This window comes from Mirounga leonina, unplaced genomic scaffold, assembly GCF_011800145.1.
Source record: "Mirounga leonina isolate KUSES-001 unplaced genomic scaffold, KU_Mleo_1.0 Mir_126, whole genome shotgun sequence".
Lineage (NCBI taxonomy): Eukaryota > Metazoa > Chordata > Mammalia > Carnivora > Phocidae > Mirounga > Mirounga leonina.
Window position 1 is genome coordinate 27,607,674 of NW_023270314.1, and position 21,422 is coordinate 27,629,095.

At 54.6% G+C, this 21,422-nt stretch overlaps 1 protein-coding gene across 1 annotated transcript in view; it reads left to right on the plus strand.

Moving 5' to 3' along the window:
- The window catches only part of FAIM2 (Fas apoptotic inhibitory molecule 2), a 29,715-nt gene extending 8,335 nt beyond the window's left edge, over positions 1–21,380 (plus strand). Inside the window, exons 6-12 of the mRNA XM_035002705.1 lie at positions 4,469–4,519; positions 4,856–4,895; positions 5,426–5,463; positions 5,994–6,081; positions 6,350–6,445; positions 8,133–8,186; positions 21,197–21,380. Coding sequence (XP_034858596.1) covers positions 4,469–4,519; positions 4,856–4,895; positions 5,426–5,463; positions 5,994–6,081; positions 6,350–6,445; positions 8,133–8,186; positions 21,197–21,346 — 517 coding nt within the window. The 3' untranslated portion in view covers positions 21,347–21,380. The remainder of the gene's footprint in view (positions 1–4,468; positions 4,520–4,855; positions 4,896–5,425; positions 5,464–5,993; positions 6,082–6,349; positions 6,446–8,132; positions 8,187–21,196) is intronic.
- The last annotated feature ends 42 nt before the right edge of the window (positions 21,381–21,422 follow it).

The following is a 21,422-nucleotide window of genomic DNA, read 5'->3' on the forward strand; positions in this document are numbered from 1 at the left end:
ATGTTCGCTCGGCCTCCTGCACCACCCCAAGTCCAGAACAGTCTGAGAGTGGGCCTTGAATTAACACAGGCCAACCATAAGCTGACAGCAAGGAGGCTCATCCTAGCCTCTGGGGCTCCTTGGAGGAGCAGAGGAGTGGACGGGTGGCTCAGTCAAGTTGGGAGTCCCAGGGGAGGAGACATTCACACCTGGAGACTTTCTTAGGGCATAGGACCCAGGGCCTGTCTGCAGACGCGACAGGGAGGCACTGTGTGGTAAGCTCATGAGACCCCAGGGACTGGCCGCCAGGCCAGCCCACATGGCAGGTTGGCATGGCTCCCAGCACGTCAGCACCGCCCGGCAGACTCAGGTGCCCTGAGGACTCGGGAATGGAGTCCCCAGGCCCTTCACCAGGCCTTCCACAGGAGGGTCGGTGGGACTCCACGTCCTGAGCAGATGGAGCACCCCGGCCGGGGCACAGCCGGGGAATGAGCAGGCTCGCAAGTGGGGGCAGAGTCCACCCCACTGAGGGCAGGCATGAGAATCTGGCCTGTGGATGGTGAGGTTGAACGGCCCTCCTCCTCAACATCTCTAGACAGAAAGGAGAGATGTTTCCCCCGGCTTGGTGGGGGGGTGGTGGAGAGAAGTTGGGAGTGGGGATGGACCCTGTGCTTTTTATGGGGTGTCACAAAGCCTTGGAGGTGCTTGCGAATTCCAACACCAAGATGCTGCCCTTTTCTCCAGAAAGCCAGCCTGTGGCTCTGCCCTGCCCTACCCCCTCCCTGCCCCTCAACTTTGCCCCCTGAATCTGCTTCTGGGTCTGAGACCTAGTGGGTCTCACCTCCTACCACACACCAAGCCCTTAGTAGCGATAAGAATAAAACCACTCTTTCCCTATGTGTGAGGCGCCATGCTAAGTGCTTTCCAGGTATTTATCATTTGATCCTGAAAACAACCCTACCAGGCAGATACTATGATTATCCCCATTCTACAGATGAGGATGTGGGGTTCGGAGAGCAGTTACTGCTTCTTAAGCAGTGGAGTCTTGTGCCCTTCCCCTAAGTGCTCGGCTGGCCCAGGATCGGCCCTAGAGTGGGACACGCTGAGGGAGGGCACTGGGTTTGGATGCTGGCCTCCACCTGAGTCTCACTCCCCTGTTCTGGAACTCTATAAACAGACGGTGGCTCCAGCCCAGGCCCTGGGGCCCAGGCTCTGACATGCAAGTTAGTCTTTCTTTCACTTCTGTGACTCATTCTCTGCCCCCTGGGATGGCGGCCTTCCAGCACCCCCCTCCACTCACCACCTTCTCGAGGCCCCAGTCATCTCCCTTAGCGGGCTCTTGCCATATTGTCTGATTGCTCCCTCTGAGCCCTGGCGGCGGGAAGGAGTTGGGGCTGTTGGGGGGCGGGGGTGGGGGGGCCAGGCAGAGGAGGAAACGGTGAGACCAGAGCTGGGAGAGGTGGGTCAGAGCCTCCCCAGGAGGCTGTCAGTCTAATTGTAATAACAACTCCCATTCTCAAGTCCGTACCCTGTGCCAGGCCCTGTGCTAAGCGCTGGAGTGCGTGCTCTCGGCCAATCCAGCTACAGCCCCGTGAATTGGTATCAGTACTGCTGTGTTACAAAGGAGGAAGTGAGGGGGCTCCGCAATTAAGTAGCTTGTTCAAGGTCACATAATCAAAGTGGCAAAGCTGGGCTAAGAATAGGGGAGTCAGGCTCCAAAGCGGCATCATAACCCTTGGGTGGTGTCCCTCTGCCCTTCCTCTGACCCCTGGTCTTGAGGGCTGAGGAGCTGAGGGCCAGGGAGGAAAGGAGACTGGGCCCTTGCCCTTTGGAAGCTCCCAGTCCGGTAGGGAGACAGGACTCACACCCAGGATGCACATAGACAAAGGTATTATTATTATCAATATTGCCGACGTGACCGACCAATGACTCAAGTTGAGACCAGAAGAGAGCAGATCCTGGAGTGTTTCTCAACTGGGGCAGGACAATTCTACTGTCCCTCACTGGTCCCTGGCACTAAGAGCCCCTTAATCACTGTGACAACTGTCCCACATCACTTGAGAGCCTCCGAAGTATAGGAGAAGGTGAAGATGGAGGGGTCCTATTTGCCAAATCCAATCGGCTTTTCTCCGTCCCTACATCCCTTATGCTTTTGCATTTCATCCAGAAGTATTTAAAGGTCACCTAACCATTGCCAGGCCCCGGGGTAATTGTAGGAATGCAAAATGAGTAGCTCATGCCAGATGCTACATCTGGGTGAGGGTTCAGATGAACAGGCCCGTTGGGTGTGTGAGTGCGGGCCTCAGTTGAGGAATGCCCATGGTGCATGGAGGGAGCCCCTCTAACCCAGGCCTCGGGCGTCGCTGCCAGTCAGTCCTTTCCAGCAGAAGCACAGTGTGGCGGGCATGTTATGAGGGTGCAGAAGACAGGGGGAGGTAGGTGGGGCAGATCAAGCAGGGCCTTGCCAGGTCTTTGGGAATTTTAAACAAGGGAGTCCCATGGTCAGATCTGTCTGTTGCTTGGAGGGTGAAAGGTAGGGCTGGAGGCAGCAGGACCAGATAGGGAGAGGTGGCCCCACCTAAAAGGGTGGAATTGGGCATGGAGAGAAGGTGACAGATCTGTGCGCTGCCTGGGTAAGAGGATCGGCAGGTCCCTGTGATTAATCGGGCGAGGCCAGGTGAGAGTCAAGGATGCTGAGTTCTCTGGTTGGGCCACCTGAATGTGCATGACGTCCTTGACAATAGGAGACGCAGGAGCAGGGGCAGGGAGGAGGGCAAGTTCACTCCTGACCTGTTGGGTTTGGCATGTTTCTGAATGGCTATGTCTGCCGAGTTGGCAGTTGCCTATGCAGGTCTGGGATTGAGAAGGAGCATCTAGATGAGAAACAAGGGTGTGGGAGCCGTGAGCATTTGCCTGCTAAAGGGAGTCCTGTGGAAGAGCGAGCCCCCAGGGAGAGCATGAGGGGAGACAGCCGGGTGGGACTCTGTACCAAAGGAACAGGGAATATTTAGATATCCTGAGGGAGACTGGGAAAGAGTGGCCAGGGAGGTAGGAGGGGGCCCAAGAGTTTGTCATTGTGGAACCAGGGGAACAGTGGGAGTGATCAGATGTTGAAAAGTCAGGTAAGACAGGGACTGACAAGTGTCACTTGGATTCAACAAGGTCACAGGGATGTGGCAAAGCCGGCTCTCATTAAGTGGGGCTGGATTTGGGTTTGCAGGGTTGGGGAGTAATTTGGAGATGAAGAAGGAGATAGTGAAGTGGGGACGACTGTTTCAAGCTAATCTGTGAGGGTGGATAAAGTGGCAGTAGCTGGAACTGGGGAAGACGTAGGCCGAAGATAGAAAAGAGCTGAGGAGGGTTTTGTGGAAGGAGAGGCGCCAGTAGAAAGGATGAGGTATTAGAGATAGAGATGGTGGGGCAGTTGAGCCTGGGATGGTTGGGTTGGTCTGGGATGGAAGGACAGGAAAAAGGGCACATAGATGCATGATACGATGTTTGCAGGTGGCAGCCAGGGAGCCAAGGGAGCCCCACCTCATCTCAGATCTTTCTGGGATGCATCAGGCCAGACCATGCAGGAGTGAGGCAGCCTGGGAGGTCTGTGGGTGGAGGAGGATGGTTGGAATTGCTGCTGTGGGGGATAGGTGAGGAACCGAGGAGGGAGAAGGGCAAGGATGGCAGGTGCCATGTTGAGAGCCCACTGGGGGCTGGAGACCATTCGTTGGTGGTGGCACCAATCTAGGTAGGCATGAACATGCCCCTGGGGTCCTCAGCTCCTCATCTTCCACCTCCTAGCCTGGCCTTCACCTCCACTGCTCTCTAGAAAATCCTCAATCCTCGGCGCCTGTCACTATGTGGCACTTGAGCTCCCGGCCAGTCGTCTGCTGGACATGGCCACCTGATCCAGAAATTCATGCCACAGGCACTTCCTGCTTGTGCCAGGTCCTGGCAGGACAGATGAGGGCCCTTCCCTTGATTCAATCACAGTCTAGTAGGGTAGACTATCAATAAAGTGACAAGGTGATTACAAGTAGTGAGAAGGGCGGGAGGGGACTGAGGCAGTATGGGCCACTGGTCACAAGCCAGGACTCTGGAGCAAGAAGGTGGAGGATTGCATCCATTCGTAGTCATAAAGCATTTAGCACTCTGCCTGGCACATAGAAAACACCATAGACAAACTTTCTGTGTGAAGTATTGAGAGTGTCTGGGGAGGCCACTTTGGATCGGGTGGTCAGCTGCCCCGTGGCACCCCAGACTCAGTATTTCCAGAAGCTCGTCCAATGCCCATTCCTGTCTTTTGGGGATTGGACCACCAGCCTGCCAATTGCCAGGTTCTAGGATGACTGCCGTCTTAAACACTCTTCCCCCAACCTGATCCTACTGCCTGGCACCTGTGGGCAGGGGTGGCAGAGAGGAGAAGGAGCAGGGGACTGGGTGAAGGGGCCTCAGGGGGCACGGGCTGACTGGCCCATCCATCTGTCTCTCACAGCGCTGTATTCTTTGCGACCTATCTGACCCTGGCCTGCTGTTCTGGACCTAGGTATGTGACGGCTCGAGGAGCAACTTGTGGGAACATGAGCAGGATCTGGAAAGTTCTGGCCTCGGTCTTGCCCTCCCCCAGTATTCTGTGCATCTCTGAGAGGTCTCTATCTTCTGGGCTCCATCAAGCCTGCCCCTCCCTCCTTTACTTGGGGCCCCTGAGGTAGCAACAGCACGGCGTGGATCCACTGATGGGGGTACCTGGGGATGTGGCTGAAGGAAGGGGCTCCGAGGAGTGGGGTTGGGGTGAGGCCAAGACCTCCTCGCTGCGGCAGTGACCCGGCTGTGGCTTTCAGTCCCCCCCATTCTCCTCTGAACTCTGTGGCTTGTCTTGCAGGAGGCATTTCCCCTGGAACCTGATTCTCCTGACCATCTTCGTAAGTGACCAAGGGGTGGCTGGGGACAGATGCTGAGTGGAGGTGGTGGGGGGGGAAAGAGGCTGGGCTTCGAGGGCCCAGAAGTCTGGGTTGGGGATGTCCAATGTGAGGTCACTGGTTGGGGCAGGGGTATTTTCACCCCACTTCTGCTACAGACGTCTCATCCTCTCTTTCCAAATGGTCTTAGTCTCTCCCCGACTCCATCCACTGTCTCTTTTCTTTGTGATGTTGTTTTTAAGAGGTTTGAATGAGGCATCCTAGAGCTCTGGATAATGAAGAGTGGGTTGTAGAGAGTTGGGGGGTGGGGAGGTGGAAGCAGGACTGCAAAAGAAAGAAGGGGACAGGTAGGCAGGCCTGTCAGGACGCTCCTCACCAGGCCTGAGTTGTGGAAGTGAATGTGTGTGGGGGCGAGGCAGATGCAGAGCTGAGGGCTGTGCACCATGGGTGGAGACCCAGGCTGGGCCTTGAAGGTGTCTGGGCCCCCAGAGGCTGAGTTCTGGAGCATTCCCTCATCCTGCTTCTCCTTCCAGACCCTGTCCATGGCCTACCTCACTGGGATGTTGTCCAGGTAAAGGGGACAGGTGGAGGGGGACGGGCCACACTCTGAGGGGAGCTGCTCCCAAACACATCCCTTCAGAGAGCATTCAGATGAGAGGGGGTTCAGGCAGGCAGGAGACATTGGCCTGGAGCCCTCTTCTCGCACACTCCGCTCCACAGTGACAGCGGGGCCTGGCCAGGTCAGCGGGGTGGAGGTGGGGAACGGAGGGGAGCAAGGTGACCTCTCTCGAGCTGCAGCCCGAAGGACCCCAGACTGGCTGATCACCCCATTCCCCGTGAACCACCTCCCGGCAGCAGCACAAAGCCCCCCCCACCCTCTACTCCCACCTCTTCAAGATCCTTCTAACAGGAGTCTGAGTCTAAGCCTGCTGGGGAGGGCAGGGCCCAGGGAAGAGGCTGGGAAGGCAAGGAGAGGGAGGACCGTGGGAAGGGGGGGACGGTGGGGAGCTGAAGTCAAGGGGTCAGGTGCTGGCAGAAGGGGAGGGCCAGGGAGACCGGAAGGCCTGCCTGAAGCTGAGCCCCTGGCCCCGCGTCCTGCAGCTACTACAACACCACGTCCGTCCTTCTGTGCCTGGGCATCACGGCTCTTGTCTGCCTCTCCGTCACCATCTTCAGCTTCCAGACTAAGGTCAGCTCTGGGGCTGGTGGGCAGGGCAAGGCCTGTGGGATGGGGGGCTCCAGGCTTGGGTCCCTGGCTAGGGAGAAGTGAAAGGGGTGAGTAGGATATGCGGAGGCCCCCTGGAGGAGGAATGCCGGCTTCTGGGGGGAGCGTGAGGCTGCCGTGTAGGCCTCCGCCCTCTGACCAGCACACCAGCACACTGCCCAGCTGGGGCCCCCTGGGAATGTGCAGCCCTCTTGGGCAGGCCTAACAGCTGACGCCTGTCCCATCCCTGCAGTTTGACTTCACCTCCTGCCAGGGTGTGATCTTCGTGCTGCTCATGACTCTTTTCTTCAGTGGACTCATCCTGGCCATCCTCCTGCCCTTCCAATATGTGAGTCCCCCGGGTCTCCCAGTGGGGCCCTGGGGAGGGAGGGAGAGCCCACCTTGCCCGAGGGTGCTGTTTCCTCCCCCGCCCTCCAGGGGAGGCCCAGAGCCAAAGGCCTACAGCCTGACATCCTGTCCAGGCCTCCTGGCACCTGCCCTGGGCTTGTTGGCAGGATAAGCAAACCAACAAGGAGGCTTTTCTTGGCAGGCCTGGGCACCTGCTTGCACCATGAGCCACATCCGCTTCACCTTTCTCATCCTCCCCTCTAGGGGCGAGGTGAGGCTGAGGGGGGGAGCACAACACATTTAAACCCCGGGGCAGAGAAGGGAGCACAGGAACGCCAGAGGGCCACGAGGCCCAGAAGGGCCCTGAGCAAGGGCCCCCCGGAGCTCTTGTGGGATCAGTGAAGTCCAGAGAGACAGAATCTGGCTGGCCAGGCAGGCAGGAGGTGGGGCAGTGGGGCTCTGAGCATACCCCCACCCCATTAGAGTATCAGTGGGGCCTCAGCCGCCGGTTGGCCCTGGGAAATCCAACCAGGACTGCAGAGGGCTCAGTGGTGACTGAAGCAGGCTGCTGCGGATGGAGAAGGGGGCAGATCGAGGGCATCACCGGAGGGGACTGAGATTTAATCCTGGGAACCCCAGGGATGAGGCTATTAGACCCCTGCTAGAGGGCTCAGTTCTTCCACCCCCCAGCCCCCACCCAAGGCTCCTCTTAGCCACTTTTGGTGCATGATCCCCCCCGCTGCCCCTTTTCTGCTAGGCTAGGAGCAGCATTCCTCACTCTCCCCTTCCCCCACCCCATCCTGCCCAGCTCCGGCCCCCAGGGTATTGGCTCCAAGTCCAGGACCTCAGGATTGATTCTAGCATTTCCTTGGCACTTCCCAGGATCCTGTTGACAAAGGGAGGGACCGGAGCTGGTCTGGGGGCCCTCTGTGTATCTAGGATGGGGGTACGGTTACAGGAAGGGACCTCAGAGCTTCAAAGAACCCTTTATTGACTCAGGGCAGGCTAATGGGATGCTTGTGTTTCCAGGACTCTTCTGGGGGAAGGCCCTATGGAGGGGGGCATGACTTGAAACTTGCAGAGTTTCCACACCTGGGTGCCCCTGAGACCTAGGGGGAGCCAAGGTTGGGCAGGGGCGCTGTTCCAGTCTCTGCAAGCAGTCCCATCATGCACACCTGGTAGGAACTCCAGAGGACTCTCCCCCCGACACACATCCTTGAGCCCCTTACCCCTTCAGACAAAGCTCGGGAGTTCCCCTACAGAGGAACAGACAGACCCCACACAGGACAGGGATGAGTTCGCACTGGGCAGGGCGGGAGGTCGCAACCTGAGGCCAGGCTCAGGCTGGGAGGATGACAGGGGTCCCACAGGATGAGTCTCCCTCATCCAGCCTGAGTCTGGGGCTGTGTGTGCAGGGAAAAAGTACCAGTCACCTGGGAATGGCCCTGCCAGTCCCTCCATGATCACTGCTATCCTGGGGTTCCCCAGACCCACCCTGAGCCCACAGAGAATCAAGGACCCCTCTCTGTTCTGGGGCTTCTTAGGGACTGCTGGGGAGGGTTGGGGGGTGCTGTGAGAGATGGAATCCACTACAGAGATCTGTGCTATGTCCTCTGCTTTCTGGACTAAGCCCTCCTCCCTGCCCCTCACCCCCACCACCCTAAACCCTTTCCATGTCTGCTCCGCAGGTGCCCTGGCTCCATGCAGTGTATGCCGTGCTGGGAGCGGGCGTGTTTACGTTGGTGAGTGTGGCTCCCTGGGGGGCCCCGCCTTCTCAGCCTCTGATCACCTCCCCAGGTCCCTCCTCTGTCCCTGTCTTCCTCGCAGTCCTCCTTCCTGACACCTTGTGAAGCTCCTGGGGGCGGGTCAGGGCTCAATGCCGCATTCAGGGAACTCTCTCTGGTCTCCAGAACACGCAGCTTAGCTGCAGGGAAGGGAAGGAGGGAGGTTGTAACAATAGGATTAGAGCTTTAGCCAGAGCTGAGAAGAGGCACCCCTGGGTCCTGGGGAGGCAGTGCTGCTTGTGGGGGTGGGAGACTGAGGGTGCCCTGGCCACGGGGACTAAGTCATTGCGTCCTAGGGGTAATGTGGGAAGGCTTCTTGGAGTCAGGGAGATTCCAAGTGTGAGAGATGCACTTAGTTCAAGCTCGCTCTTGGTTGTTCTCACTGGACTGAGAGTGTTGATGACAATGAGGATGACGATGATAACAGTAATAGCTAATATTTATTGAGCACTTCCCCCCACCAGCAAGCCCTTCATGTGCATTTCGTCCTCACCAAAACTCTATAAAATAGGATCTATTGTTATCAGATTCAGATGAGGAACCTGAAGCTCAGAGACCAAATGACTTGGCCAAGTTCACACAGCATCCTAGGAGGTGGAGGGCCCCACTGGGAACCCAGATGGTCTGGTTCCAGAGCCCCACTCTGGGTCTGAGGCCACATGGGAAGGGGCATGGGGTGGTTGGAAGCAGAGGCCCAGGAGACAGGAGGTAGCCAGGGGCAGACAACTGCCTGGACCACAGGTCCTTTGCTCAGGTGGGCTCCGTGCACCTGAATGTGACGGTGTTCCAGGACCCCCACCCCCGAGGTGGGCAAGCTCATCTTGGTAACATCTTCTCAGGGAGCACCCAAGGTCAACATTCACTGCCAGCACGAGCAGCTACCCGGCCCTCCGGCCCTGCCTCATTGGAATGCTCAGCTCAGCTCAGTCTGGCCAGAGTTCTAGGCTTATTCACAGGTTCCACAGGCTTGTGGGTGACAGACTGGAAAAAATGGAGGGTCAGAACTAGGAGCAGATGTTTTGAGGGGTGTGGTCAGGGTGTGGTAGATTCATTCACTCATCTCCTCAGGTGTTTATTGAGCAGCTACTATGTGTGAGGTGCTGTGCTCTGTGCCCAGGATGCCACGGTCAACAGGAGGGGCACAGTGCACGGCATACAGTGGCGTTCAGGAAATATTTGTGGAATGAGGAAATGACCTTCAGCCTTGAAACCTGAGGCTGGAAGGGACTGAAAAGGAATCTAGTGAAACTCCAAACCCTTCCTTTTATAGATGAGAAAACTGGACCACAAAGAAGTTGAATGACTGGCAAGATGAGGGCATATCAACTAACCGTGGCCTTGGTCAAGACTAGGTTGACCAGTTTATCTCAGTTTACCTGGAACTTTCCCGGTTTGAGCACTGAAAGTCCCACTTCTTGAGGGAACCCCTAAATCCTGGGCAAATCGGGAAGGTTGGTCACCACACTGCACTAACTTCTCTTGGCTCCTGCTCCAAAGCTCTCTCCTGCAGGCAGTACCTACTTAAAACAAATTTCAGTGACGAGGATGGATGGGGAATAGGGCCAGGAGGAAAGAAAGAGGCAGGGTCACCGGGGGGTGGGGGGGTGGGGGGGAGCGAGCCTGGGAGGCTTCGGAGGGCAGCTTTTGCCAGGGACAAATGGAAGAAGAGGGGTCAATATGCAGGGCAGAGTGGGAGGCAGATGAGCATCAGTGGGGGGTTGGGGAGGTTACTTGGCTTCATGTGGATCAGGTCACAGCTAGTATGTCAGCGTAGCGGGAAGGCTGTACATACAAAGAGGGCTGGATGAACAGTAATCTCTAAAATTTGTTGAATAATCCCCTGTGATATTAGAATAATAAAAATAATCCCAGTCATCTGTTCCACCCTTTACATTTTACAAAACACTTTCACACCTGTTACTTCGTTGGCTCTCCACCACAACCCAGGGAGGGAGGAAGTGGCTGATGTTATAAGACCTGCTTTCCACATCTGAAGCCCTGGGTGTTTCGGGCTGGCACAGAGTCCCATTGCCGGTAAGGGGCAGATTTAGGACAGGACCCAGGTGTCCTGTGCCCAGCCTGGTGTCATTTCCAGCGCCCCTGTGGTCCCCCTCAAAGAAGACAACTCTTATTAGCTCGGAGTTGGGGGGAAGCTGGGGAGCTCTCTGCAACAACCTCCCTGCTCCCCACCCCCACCAGCACTGCCCTCTCTCCTGGATTATTCCCATCAGCGTGGAAACAGGCTATAATTTCTCCCGTCTGGAAACACACACACAGCCCACTCTTGACCCACATCCCCTTCTAACACCCCCATTTAGAGCAAGAAGCTCTAATAAGGGAATCTACTCTGACTAGAGGCTTCCCCCTTGGAAGTAGAGCATTCCTATGAAACCTTTCGTAAACTAGAACGGTGTAAACTGAACAAGCAATGACCATTCATTTATATGGAAGAGATTTTGAGTGTCCCAGACTCCAAAAATAACCCCTCTTAGGTTTTTCTGCCACCTTAGGACACATCTTGCTGACCTTTGGCACAAAATAAATAGAGATAAAACACAGGACAGGGCTCCAAGCTGCGGCCGCTTGATGCCGAGATGCTGGGTGTGGTTCCGAGGCAAGGAGCTTGGGGGCGCCGCTCGTTGCTCAGGGTGCATGCTGCCTCAGTAACCGCTCACTGCAAAGCAAATCCTGGATGCTGTGGTCGATACTTCTTTTTTATAAAAGTGAAAATCCTCTTTGGATTTCTTTTGGTTAGTGAAATCAGGTACTACTGCAGGTCTTTTGTAAAAATGAAATGGTGTAACTTGAATTTTCGACAAGAGGGGGTACCTGTATTTCCAATTTGTCTCCTGCTTTCTCTCCTCCCAATCCTTCTCCAATTCTCTGAACCCTCTTAATGCTCTCACCAGGGTCAGCAACGGGTTCCATGTTGCTAAATCCAGAGGTCATCTCCCAGCCCTCGCCTTGCCAGACTCAGCTTCTTTGATATAGTTGCTCATTCCTCCACCCAGAAGCATCTTCTTCCCTGGGCATCTTGGCCACCAGCTGTCCTGTTTTCCTCCAGCCTCCATGCTCACCCTGAGTGCCATGGGGCCATCAGTTCTTCTCTCTCTACCCTCACTCCTTACAGGATCTCAGACTGTCTCAAGACTTTGAATACCATCTTTAATGCGGATGGCCCTAAAACTGATCTCCAGCCCAGACTTCCAGACTAGAATTTCCAGTTGCCTACTCAGTATCCCCATTTGGAAATCTACGAGGCACCCCAAACCTATTATGTACAAAACCGAGCGCCTGCTTTCTCCCTGAACCCCTGCTTCTCCCACAACTTGCCCATCTCTGTCAATGGCAACTCCTCCTTCCAGTCACTCAGGCCAAACGCCCTGCTGACATCCTCCACTCCTCCACTCTCTTCACGCCCCACATCTGGCCCCGCAGCAAATTCTGTTGGCTCCACCTTCTAGCCAGAATCTGACCACTTGTCTCCACCTACGTGAGGACTCCCTGGTCCATGTCCCAAATTGCTCCCACTGGTGGGGCCCCCACAAGCAGTTAGAGTGATCCTGTTAAGGGTGAATGAGGTCAGATCATTCCTCCACTTGGCCGTCAGAGATCGCTCCCCAGGCCCCTGCTGACCTCACCTCCTCCCATGCCCCCTCCCCGACTCTGCGGCCTTCTTGCCACCCCTGACCATGACAGGCTCACGCCCGGGCCAGCACCTCTGCACCTGCAGCTGCCTCCGTCTGTCCCCTCGGATCCACTCACAGCTCTCTGTGTCCCCGCCTTCAAGTCTTCACTTTGTTTACGATCCTGTGTGACTGTGCACGCACACACGCCCACACGTGCACGCGCGCACACCCACACGTGCGCGCGCACACACACACAACTCCCTACTCCTCTTCCCTGCTTTATTTCTCACCATAGCACTTCTCATCCTCTGACACACTCTTTTTTTTTATTCTTATGTTAATCCCCATACATTACATCATTAGTTTTAGATGAAGTGTTCCATGATTCATTGTTTGTGCATAACACCCAGTGCTCCATGCAGAATGTGCCCTCCTCAATACCCACCACCAGGCTAACCCATCCTCCCATCCCCCTCCCCTCTAGAACCCTCAGTTTGTTTTTCAGAGTCCATCGTCTCTCATGGTTCGTCCACCCCTCCGATTTCCCCCGCTTCATTCTTCCCCTCCCGCTACCTTCTTCTTCTTCTTTTTTTTTTCTTAACATATATTGCATTATTTGTTTCAGAGGTACAGATCTGAGATTCAACAGTCTTGCACAATTCACAGCGCTTACCAGAGCACATACCTTCCCCAGTGTCTATCACCCAGTCACCCCATCCCTCCCACCCCACCCCCCACTCCAGCAACCCTGTTTGTTTCCTGCAATTAAGAATTCCTCATATCAGTGAGATCATATGATACATGTCTTTCTCTGTTTGACTTATTTCACTCAACATAATACCCTCCAGTTCCATCCACGTCGTTGCAAATGGCAAGATCTCATTCCTTTTGATGGCTGCATAATATTCCATTGTATATATATACCACATCTTCTTTATCCATTCATCTGTCGATGGACATCTTGGCTCTTTCCACAGTTTGGCTATTGTGGACATTGCTGCTATAAACATCGGGGTGCACGTACCCCTTCGGATCCCTACTTTTCTCTGACACACTCTTATATTTTTCTGATTTCTTTGTTGATTGCTTGTCTCCCTGCAGCAGAATTTAAGTTCCCTGAGGGCAGGGATTTTTGTCTGGCTCGTTCTTCGCCGCATCCCCAGCGCCTCGAATAGTGCCCGGCACCCAGTAAGCACCCCGTTGATATTTGTGGAAGGAGTGGAGGCCTGAGAGGCCCGGCCAGCCGAGGGGTCAGGGCTGGCCGAGGTGCTCGTCAGAGCAGAACAAAGACAGTCTCAGTGGTATAGTGAGTCACAGGGAGGAAAAGCCTCGGTGCCTAATGACCAGTTAATGTCTCATTAGGAGAACAACACGCTGAAAGGTCCTGCTCCTCCTGCCGATTATGTAAACAATGGTCAGGAGTGCATGGTGTGGTGTGAATACCCCAGCTCTGTTCCTTGCCCCTTGTTCACCTGGGTCACCAGGAGGGGAGATGTGCCACAGGTCCTCTGGGCCCCCTGGGGTAGGATAGAGCTGAGGAGGGGCCCTCGATTCATTCTCCTCCCTCCTCTGAGTTTCAGGTGGACAGAGGCCATCAGAGGCCCAGCCCCACAAGAACTGTCTTGGGGCCTTTCCATTAACCCCAACTCAGAATGTCCTTGACCTCAATCTGACCCTGCTTCCTGGGTCAGTTCTGTCCTGTGGAAGCTGTGGTCCCCTAGTCTCTTCATCTGCCCACCCTGGCATCTCCCACCCCAGGCTGTGGAGAAGTCTCAGCACCATGATGGGCCCTCCCAGCATTGCAGCTAGAACGACAAGATGCCACTCAGAGCATCCCTGCCCAGCTGCTGCAAGGAGGATGTGTGAGAGAGGAGAGAGGCGTCAGAGGAGGTCCCAGACCCCAGGGAGGAGCCCCCTCCCCCACCCAATCCTCCCAGCCAGGGCCTTGGAAGGGCTGCTAGAATCAAACGGTCTCCTCTCTTAGAGACCTCAGCCCCTCCCTGACAGTCTCTGTCATCTGGGAGGGCAGAGCCGCCAAGGTGGATGAAGCTGAGCTTGGGGGTGGGGAGCCCAGGCTTCTTAGAGCCGAGGTCCAGCCTTGAGGAACAGGCCCCTTCTAGGCCTCACCTGTCTAGCCTTGGTGCATTCTCAAGAGGCTTTGGATTTTCTGCCTCACCTCTATCTCATACCCTGCACTGGGCACCAGACACAAATGCCAGTAGAAGTGGGTGAGTCAGCCCACAGGTACCTCAGGGCGGCCTCATCTTCCTCACCCATCTCATTCCCTCTTCTTGGGTGCTTTCATGTAGAAGCTCATGGAAGATCAGGCAGGGGAGCATGAGGGCTTGGCTGGGTGGGATGATGGGGCAAGGTGGAGGGGCTGGGACAAAGCAGAAGGGTTGGGGCAGGGAGAGAGAAAGCAGGTCAGGCCAGCAGGTTTCCCACTGTGGCTGAGCCTCTGTGCTCACATGGCTCTACCTCAGAGCAGGCCCTTCTTTCGGGAAGCTAAGTTCTCCTAGCCGCCTAAATCGAGAAGCCAAGCCAGGAAATTTAGGGAAGAAATTAGGCATAGGATTTTAGAAATTAGGTGACAAGCCCAGTAGGAACAAAACTCTCCCCTGCCCAGCCTGGCCAGTATGGGGACCTCAGAAAACATCACAGTCTCTGTGTTTTAAGGAAGATTATCAAGAAGCTGTGTGGATAGGCTGGAGGCAGAGAGACCAGTTAAGAGGCCACTGCCAAGTCCCAGCATCAGGGACAGGGTGGCAGAAAGAATATGTGGTACAAAGAACATGTGTTGGTCAGAAGTGGACGTTTCAGGGCCCGATGGTGTTTGGATGAATGAAGCTTAGGTAGGAAGATGCTTTGTTTGTGGAGGTGCGAGGCCCCCAATACTGGATGTTGGCCCTCGACCATGGGAAAGATGCACACAGCCATCTGTCCTCAGCCCCTGGAAGAAAGGAGGGCCGAGACTGAGTGCTCAGAGCTGGCATGGACCTATTTGTGCTGAGGCCTCGAGAGAGATGCCCCCCACCCCACATACACTCCCACATACCACACAACCCCCCACACACACCACACGCCATGTTTGTACACACTCACACACATAGACAGGCACACAGTATTAGCTGCCAAAGCGGGACGAAAGCCCCATTTTCCTGACTCTCAGCCCAGTATTCTTTCAACTCTACCTCCCTGTCCATTTCACAGGGAAAACAGAGGCCTCCCGACCGACTCCCTCCACAGCAGAAGGACCCAGAGAGGCTTTCTCAACCTCTGAGACCAGGCTTGTAGCAGTTACTTCCAGCCAGTCCCAACAGAGAATCTGTGTCCCCTGTGTCCCCATGACTGGCCTGGGCCAGCCCCACAGCATCTGGAAAGAGACTCCTGTTTGCCACCACCCCACCCCTCTCCCTGCTTTTCTTGTCAGGGCCATGATATATGCCTTATCTTCTTCACAATTGGAGAAACACTTTGAAAAGCAAAAAGGGCTACACAAACCCAAGGCAGGGTATGATTTTATTTTAGTCTTATCTTTATTTCATTCAGAGCTTAGAGGTTCTTTTGCCTCAGTTTTTTACATGAGCCTGAAAGATCTTATGAGAACCTTCTCTGTTCTGCCACCCATCCTCCGGCCACTAAAACAGCCCTAACACCTCCCCTGAGGCCTCATCTGAACCCTCCAGAAATGGAGTGCTTTCCTCTGAGGGCTATAGGTGGGAGGGTGGATTGCCGGGTGATTGCTCCTTCAGGGGGAAAGTGCACTTGGTGTCCCCCTCCCGGGACTCTCCTCAGTTTCACTTTCTGAGGCACTAATCCTCAGCAACAAAGCCCTGCTCAAACCAAGCCCTTCAAACCGACATTTTGACCTGGAGAAGGTGCAAGAAGCCCCCCTCCCAGCCCCCAGGGATGGGGGACTGAAGGGGAGGGGTGGTTCAGAGTTCCTGTAGGGCGCAGGGCCAAGGAGTATCTAACTGACATGCTGGGGCAGGGAAGGCATGAGTCACTGCTCTCTTATCCAGAGCAGAGCCAGGAAGAGGTGCTATCAGAAGGGCCGGGGAGCTCTCTAGGTGGCCACATGCGCTCTACCCAAACAATTTTCAAGATCTAGCTCATCCTCTTACCACTGTGACCCTGGGCAAGTTACTTGACTTCTCTGTGCCTCAGTTGCTTCATCTTCAAAATGGGCTACTATGAACTATTCCACAAAGCCGTGGTAATAACTAAATAAGACAATATACGAAAGGAAAAATGAAAACAGCCTAGTACCTGGAACTTGGTGCTTTCTCAACTACCATGATAGCTTTTATCCTTATTGTAAATGTTAACCTTGTAACTCAGAGCACCACATTTTGGAGCAGAGCTCCTGGGGTTCAAATCCATTCTCTGCCACATTCTAGCTGTGTGGACTGATAAAATTCTATCACCTCCCTGTGCTTCCGTTTCCTTCTCTCTAAAATGCAGATAATAATAGTACCAACCTCATAGGTTGTTGTGACTTGCAAGTGAATTAATATATGCAAAGCACTCAGAAAGTGCCTGGCACATGATTAATCAATAGTATCACCTGTTAGTAGTAGTCAGTTGCAAGATTGGAACCCAGGTCTGCATGACTCCCCAGCCCGTGTTATTAAGCACTGTATTACACTCATGCCCTTCCTCAGAGGACGACACAGGGGCTCTTTCACACACTTTCATGTACTGCTCCCCTTTATCCTGGGGCAGGCTTTCTGGCTCCCGTGCCTGCCAGACCCTGTTTCTCCAGTGGCCACCTGGAGGTGCTCCCCAGGACCCAGGGCTGCATGCAGATGCTGTTTTGCCATTTAAACTTTTGACACTCGAGTATCTTCTGTTGGCACCAGGCAACAGTGGACCCCAGGTCTCCACTCACTGCCTCTCCTCCATTCCTCTACTCCCTCATCCTGTCCCACATCCCGGCCAAGGACACAAGGGCTTAAGGCTGGCAGCCTCTATCTATAGAATCCCCCAGGCCCAGGCCAGGTGGGCCCAGCGCTCCCTACAGCCCCCCAGGAAGCCTACAGCGCTCTTGGCCTTGTGCTCTGTTTGTGCTTCTCTTCCCCCCACTTCCAGCCTTCCACACACACACACACACACACACACACACACACACACATACGCCCCAAAGCAGTGTCACATGGTGGAAGGAGAACGGGATTTGGGGTCTGTCCTCTTGGCTATGTGAAGTGAGCAAGTCACTTACACTCTGTGTGCCCCAGACTCCTCAGCTTCATGATGGACATGATGACGGAACACCTGTCCTAGAAGCTTGTGTGAGGATTCAATGAAAAGGTTCACCAGCTCTTTTTTTGTGTGTTACCTTAATCCTTCTTTTCAAAATTTCCGATTAAATAATATATGATTACATTCATTCATATATTTCAGTTAATATAGATAAAGCAAATGTCACTTGCATGCCCTTCGCTACCTTGCTCAGTGGTAAGTGCGGTGGTCAATTGTCTCTCCTTCCAGACCTTTCTATATTCATTTTATAGGTATATGCTATATGGGCCTCTATGACATAGTCTTGTGCAGGGATTTTGTTGTTGCTGTTACAGAAAGGGGACTTTATGATGTAGATTTTTCTGCAGCCTGTTCTTTTCTCATGACGGCCTATTTCAGGGATGTTTCTGCCTCGGTAGGTGCTGCCCACGGTTTACTTAACCCACCCCGGTTGCGCGTTTGGGGCTTCCAGCCCTTCACTGTCAGAACCAGCACCGCTGCACGTGGCCCTGGGCGTGCGCTGCTTGGCACACTGAACACTGACATTTCTGTAGGATGGACACGGTCGCCGTGTGATCTTTTTATGCTGATTCAACACATGGCAACCCCAGCTTTTTGTATTCAGTGCCTGTTTGTTGCTGGCTCTGAGCGGGCCTCTGCCTGGCACAGCTCCCCAGTGTTTCTCAGCCTCACCTCTGGGAGGACAGCAGACATAAGCCGAGGTCCTGGACACAGCAGCCTCAGGCCAGGAGTGTGGCCAGGGGGCCCTGACCGGGCCCAGCCTGGCCAACAGGGTGGACGAGGCAAGTTGGCCTTTGGCTCCTCTGTCCTCTGTGAATGACCGCACCCCCCCCCCCCCCCCCCCCCCCAGCCCCCCCCGCCTGCTTCTCTATCAAAATGGGAGACCGATGGTCTGCATCCAGCGCCAGGGAAGTGACCGTCAGCAAGCCCCTCACTTGCTCGAGACGCCTTTCCTCGTATGTAAAACAGTGATAGTAATACCCACCTCCTATGAAGTGAGCTGAGATCAAGGATTAGTGGGTGAAAGGGCGCCTCAGAGGTAAGTTAGTAGCCTCCTAGTGCCCCTCTGCCTCTTGGCCCCGAGCCGTGCCCCTCCTCCCGCGTGCTCCTCCTGCAGCATCTCATCCCGTGCTCAGGTGGCTGCCAGCTCAAGCACCTGTGACCTTTCAGGCGTCAGCGGTCAACCCAGCTATTAGCTCGCAACTAAGATCTTAGCTGCCAAGATGCTAACTATGACCAACATAGCTGCTCCCAAACCGAGATGTTAGTTAACAAAGCTCGCCATCACCCAAGGTTATCAGGTTCCTTTCCCCTGCAGTAAGTGCATGCTCATAATGGAATCTCTGATAATTTGCTTTCATTAGACCGCCGGCTGTCTGAAGGCAAGCTCCCTGGAACCTAGTAGGTGCTCGATCAATACTGTTGGGACTAAATGAGCGGAAAGCCGTCAGCTGACTCGCAGGTGTGAGGCTGCAGTGCTGGGTGGTACCAGGCAGTGCAGTTGAAATCTGGGCCACGCTATCCCAGGTAGCACCACGTTGATAAGCATCCATGGCCACAGGTCAAAGGCAGGGGCAGAAATCATCTCATTCCTCTTTTCTGCAAGAGCAAAGCCTGCTGGCTGCTCTGGGAGGGCCTCCTGGGTGGGTGCTCCCTGGAGGAGCCACCCCCAGAACCTGGTCAGGTCCAAGCCTTCTAGGTTGAGAGATTCAGTTTCATTAGCTCACCCAGGGGTGACCGGGCTCTGAGAAATCAACGAAGCAAGCCACTGATTGATAAGCCAGATCAGCAATTTATTAACTTCTGCTGGCAGCATGGAGGTCCCTCTCCTTGCTCGTTCTCTCTGGAGAGGGGAACACTTCCGTGGGAATCCGAATCCAAATCAGAAGGAGCAGAGCAGAAGAAGTGAGAGAATAATAATGCTGATGTCACATCCACTGCCACACGTTTACCCTCAACACCATGCCGTGGTGTGGTCATTATCACTGTCCCATTTTGTAGATGAGGACACTAAGGTCAGGCGGGTGATGGCTACGGAGGGATGGAAACAATGCTCAAATGCAAATGTTCTGACTCCAGTCCTGTGTCCTCATGCACCCTCCCCTCAACGCTGCTGAGCTCAGGGAGCCTGACCTGCGCTGCACAAGGCCCCCCTCAGCCCCCGCTGTGGCTCTCCCCATTCCTTCTGTTAAGGCTACACAGCATCCCCTAGAAACATTTCTGCCTCCTTGGTGGGCCGCCGGAGACCCCTGGGTCTCAGCAGCAGCCTATGACATGTTCTCACGGGGGCACCTTTCCTTCTGCAGATAATAACTACAAGCCCACATTAACAGCCAGCATTCATTAAGTTCTTGCCACGTGTCAGGCACCAGGCCAGGCACTCTGTGCGCATCCTCATTCTCGCAACCTCAGGAGGCAAGCACACTTGTCTCCCTTTTCTAGATGTGGACTCAGGCTCAAGGAGACTGCCTTGCCCAGGGTCCCGGAGCTAGTGAGGAGTGGAGCTGAGGCTGGATTCAGTTCGGGCTGACTTTCAAGCCCGTGCTCATAATCACCCCCACACCCCCACCTTCCAGGGTGTCATGCCTTGATGTCCCATATGCTGGAGATGCTCCCTATCAGAGCCTCCGGCCCCTGGGCTCTAGTCCCTCTCCCTCTGTCCCCTTGCCCCCTGCTCCTGCCATGCTGAATTCCTCACTTTCCCCACCATGGCCCACACCTCCCCAGGCCTTCTCAGTCTAGCAAACTCCAACTCGTCCTTCCAGCCCCAGGTAAAATGTCATCTCTCCTGGGCCACCTTCCTCCTGCTCAATCAGCCCTAATTATGGCATTTACTGAGTTTTATTGTAGTCACCCCACGAAGCGGTGAGCCCCAGAAGGCAGGCACGGCATGGTGGTGTCTCTGCCAGTAAGTTGCTCGCACCAACTCTTGCCTCATACATATTTATTGCATGATGAATGTTCCAGAGGATTCAAGGTACATAGGTCTTCCACACACAAGTGACGGAAGAGCTGGGCACAGCCCAGTTAACAAGAATGTGAATGGATCTAAAGAATTCCAAACCCATGTGGGCCAGTGGTTCATAACCTCTGAGATACTGGTGGAACTTTTGGGCTTCTTTTCTCCCAGAAAACTACACTGTACCTGTGAAGCGTCATATGCTATTTCTAGGGGGTTCTGCTTCCTGTACTTGGACCCCAGGGAATAGCTAAGTTGGTGTAGACAGTAGGAAGGCCCGGTGAGGGGGCAGGAGGGGGGCAGAGAGGAGCTCTCTCTAAGGGAATCACTGTTCATAGTCTGTTAGGCCAAGAAGGTGCCCTGGAAAGAGAGTGTTTCCTGGCAGGAGACACATTAACCACTGGTGCTGCTCACAGACAGCAGAACAGAATGCCTGAGCGTGGGGCCCTGTGGAGCCAGACTGCTCAGGTTCAAATCCTAGCTTTGCCACTTCCCAGCTCTGTGACCTCAGGCAAGAGCTTAACGTCTCTGGGCCATGGTTTCCTCTAGGAATAATCCCTACTCAAGGGATGTTATTAGGACTAAGTGGGCTAATGTCCACAGAACACAGAGTAAGTGCCTATTGTCTGCTCACTGTTAAATGAAGCATTTGTTCATCTTCTAAGGGCAGGGCCCTGAGGCAATGGCGAGAAGACTAGGCCTCAGCTTGAAGGTCCCTTCCTCCAGGAAGCCTTCCCTAGCTCCCTGCCACACTCACATAGGTCAAGATCCTTATTATTAGCCACCCTCCTGGGACACTTCCCATTTCTCTTTGGTTTCCCTCATATTAACGATTACTTCCACTCTAGACTCTAAGGCCTGATCTTGTCTGTCTTTCTTGACTATTTCCCTGTGCTTGGCACATAGTAGATGCTTGGGGAAATAGGTGTTAATTAGGGACGGGAGGTGTTGAGAAAGTTCCAGATTCTGGGCCATTCCAGGAGGGTCACGGAGCAGCCAAGCAGCAGATGATGGTAACAAAATCGGGGGGGGGGGGTGCTGGATGGGGACACTGAGCCCCCTCGGTCGGTGACACAGTGCTGGACCTTCTGACTTCTCTCTCTTCCCCCTTCTCTCAGTTCCTGGCATTTGACACCCAGTTGCTGATGGGTAACCGACGCCACTCACTGAGCCCTGAGGAGTATATTTTTGGAACCCTCAACATTTACCTAGACATCATCTACATCTTCACCTTCTTCCTGCAGCTTTTTGGCACCAACCGGGAATGAGGAGCCCGCCCTTCCTTCCTTCCTTCCTTCTTCCTTCCTTCCTTCCTTCCTTCCTTCCTTCCTTCCTTCCTTCCTT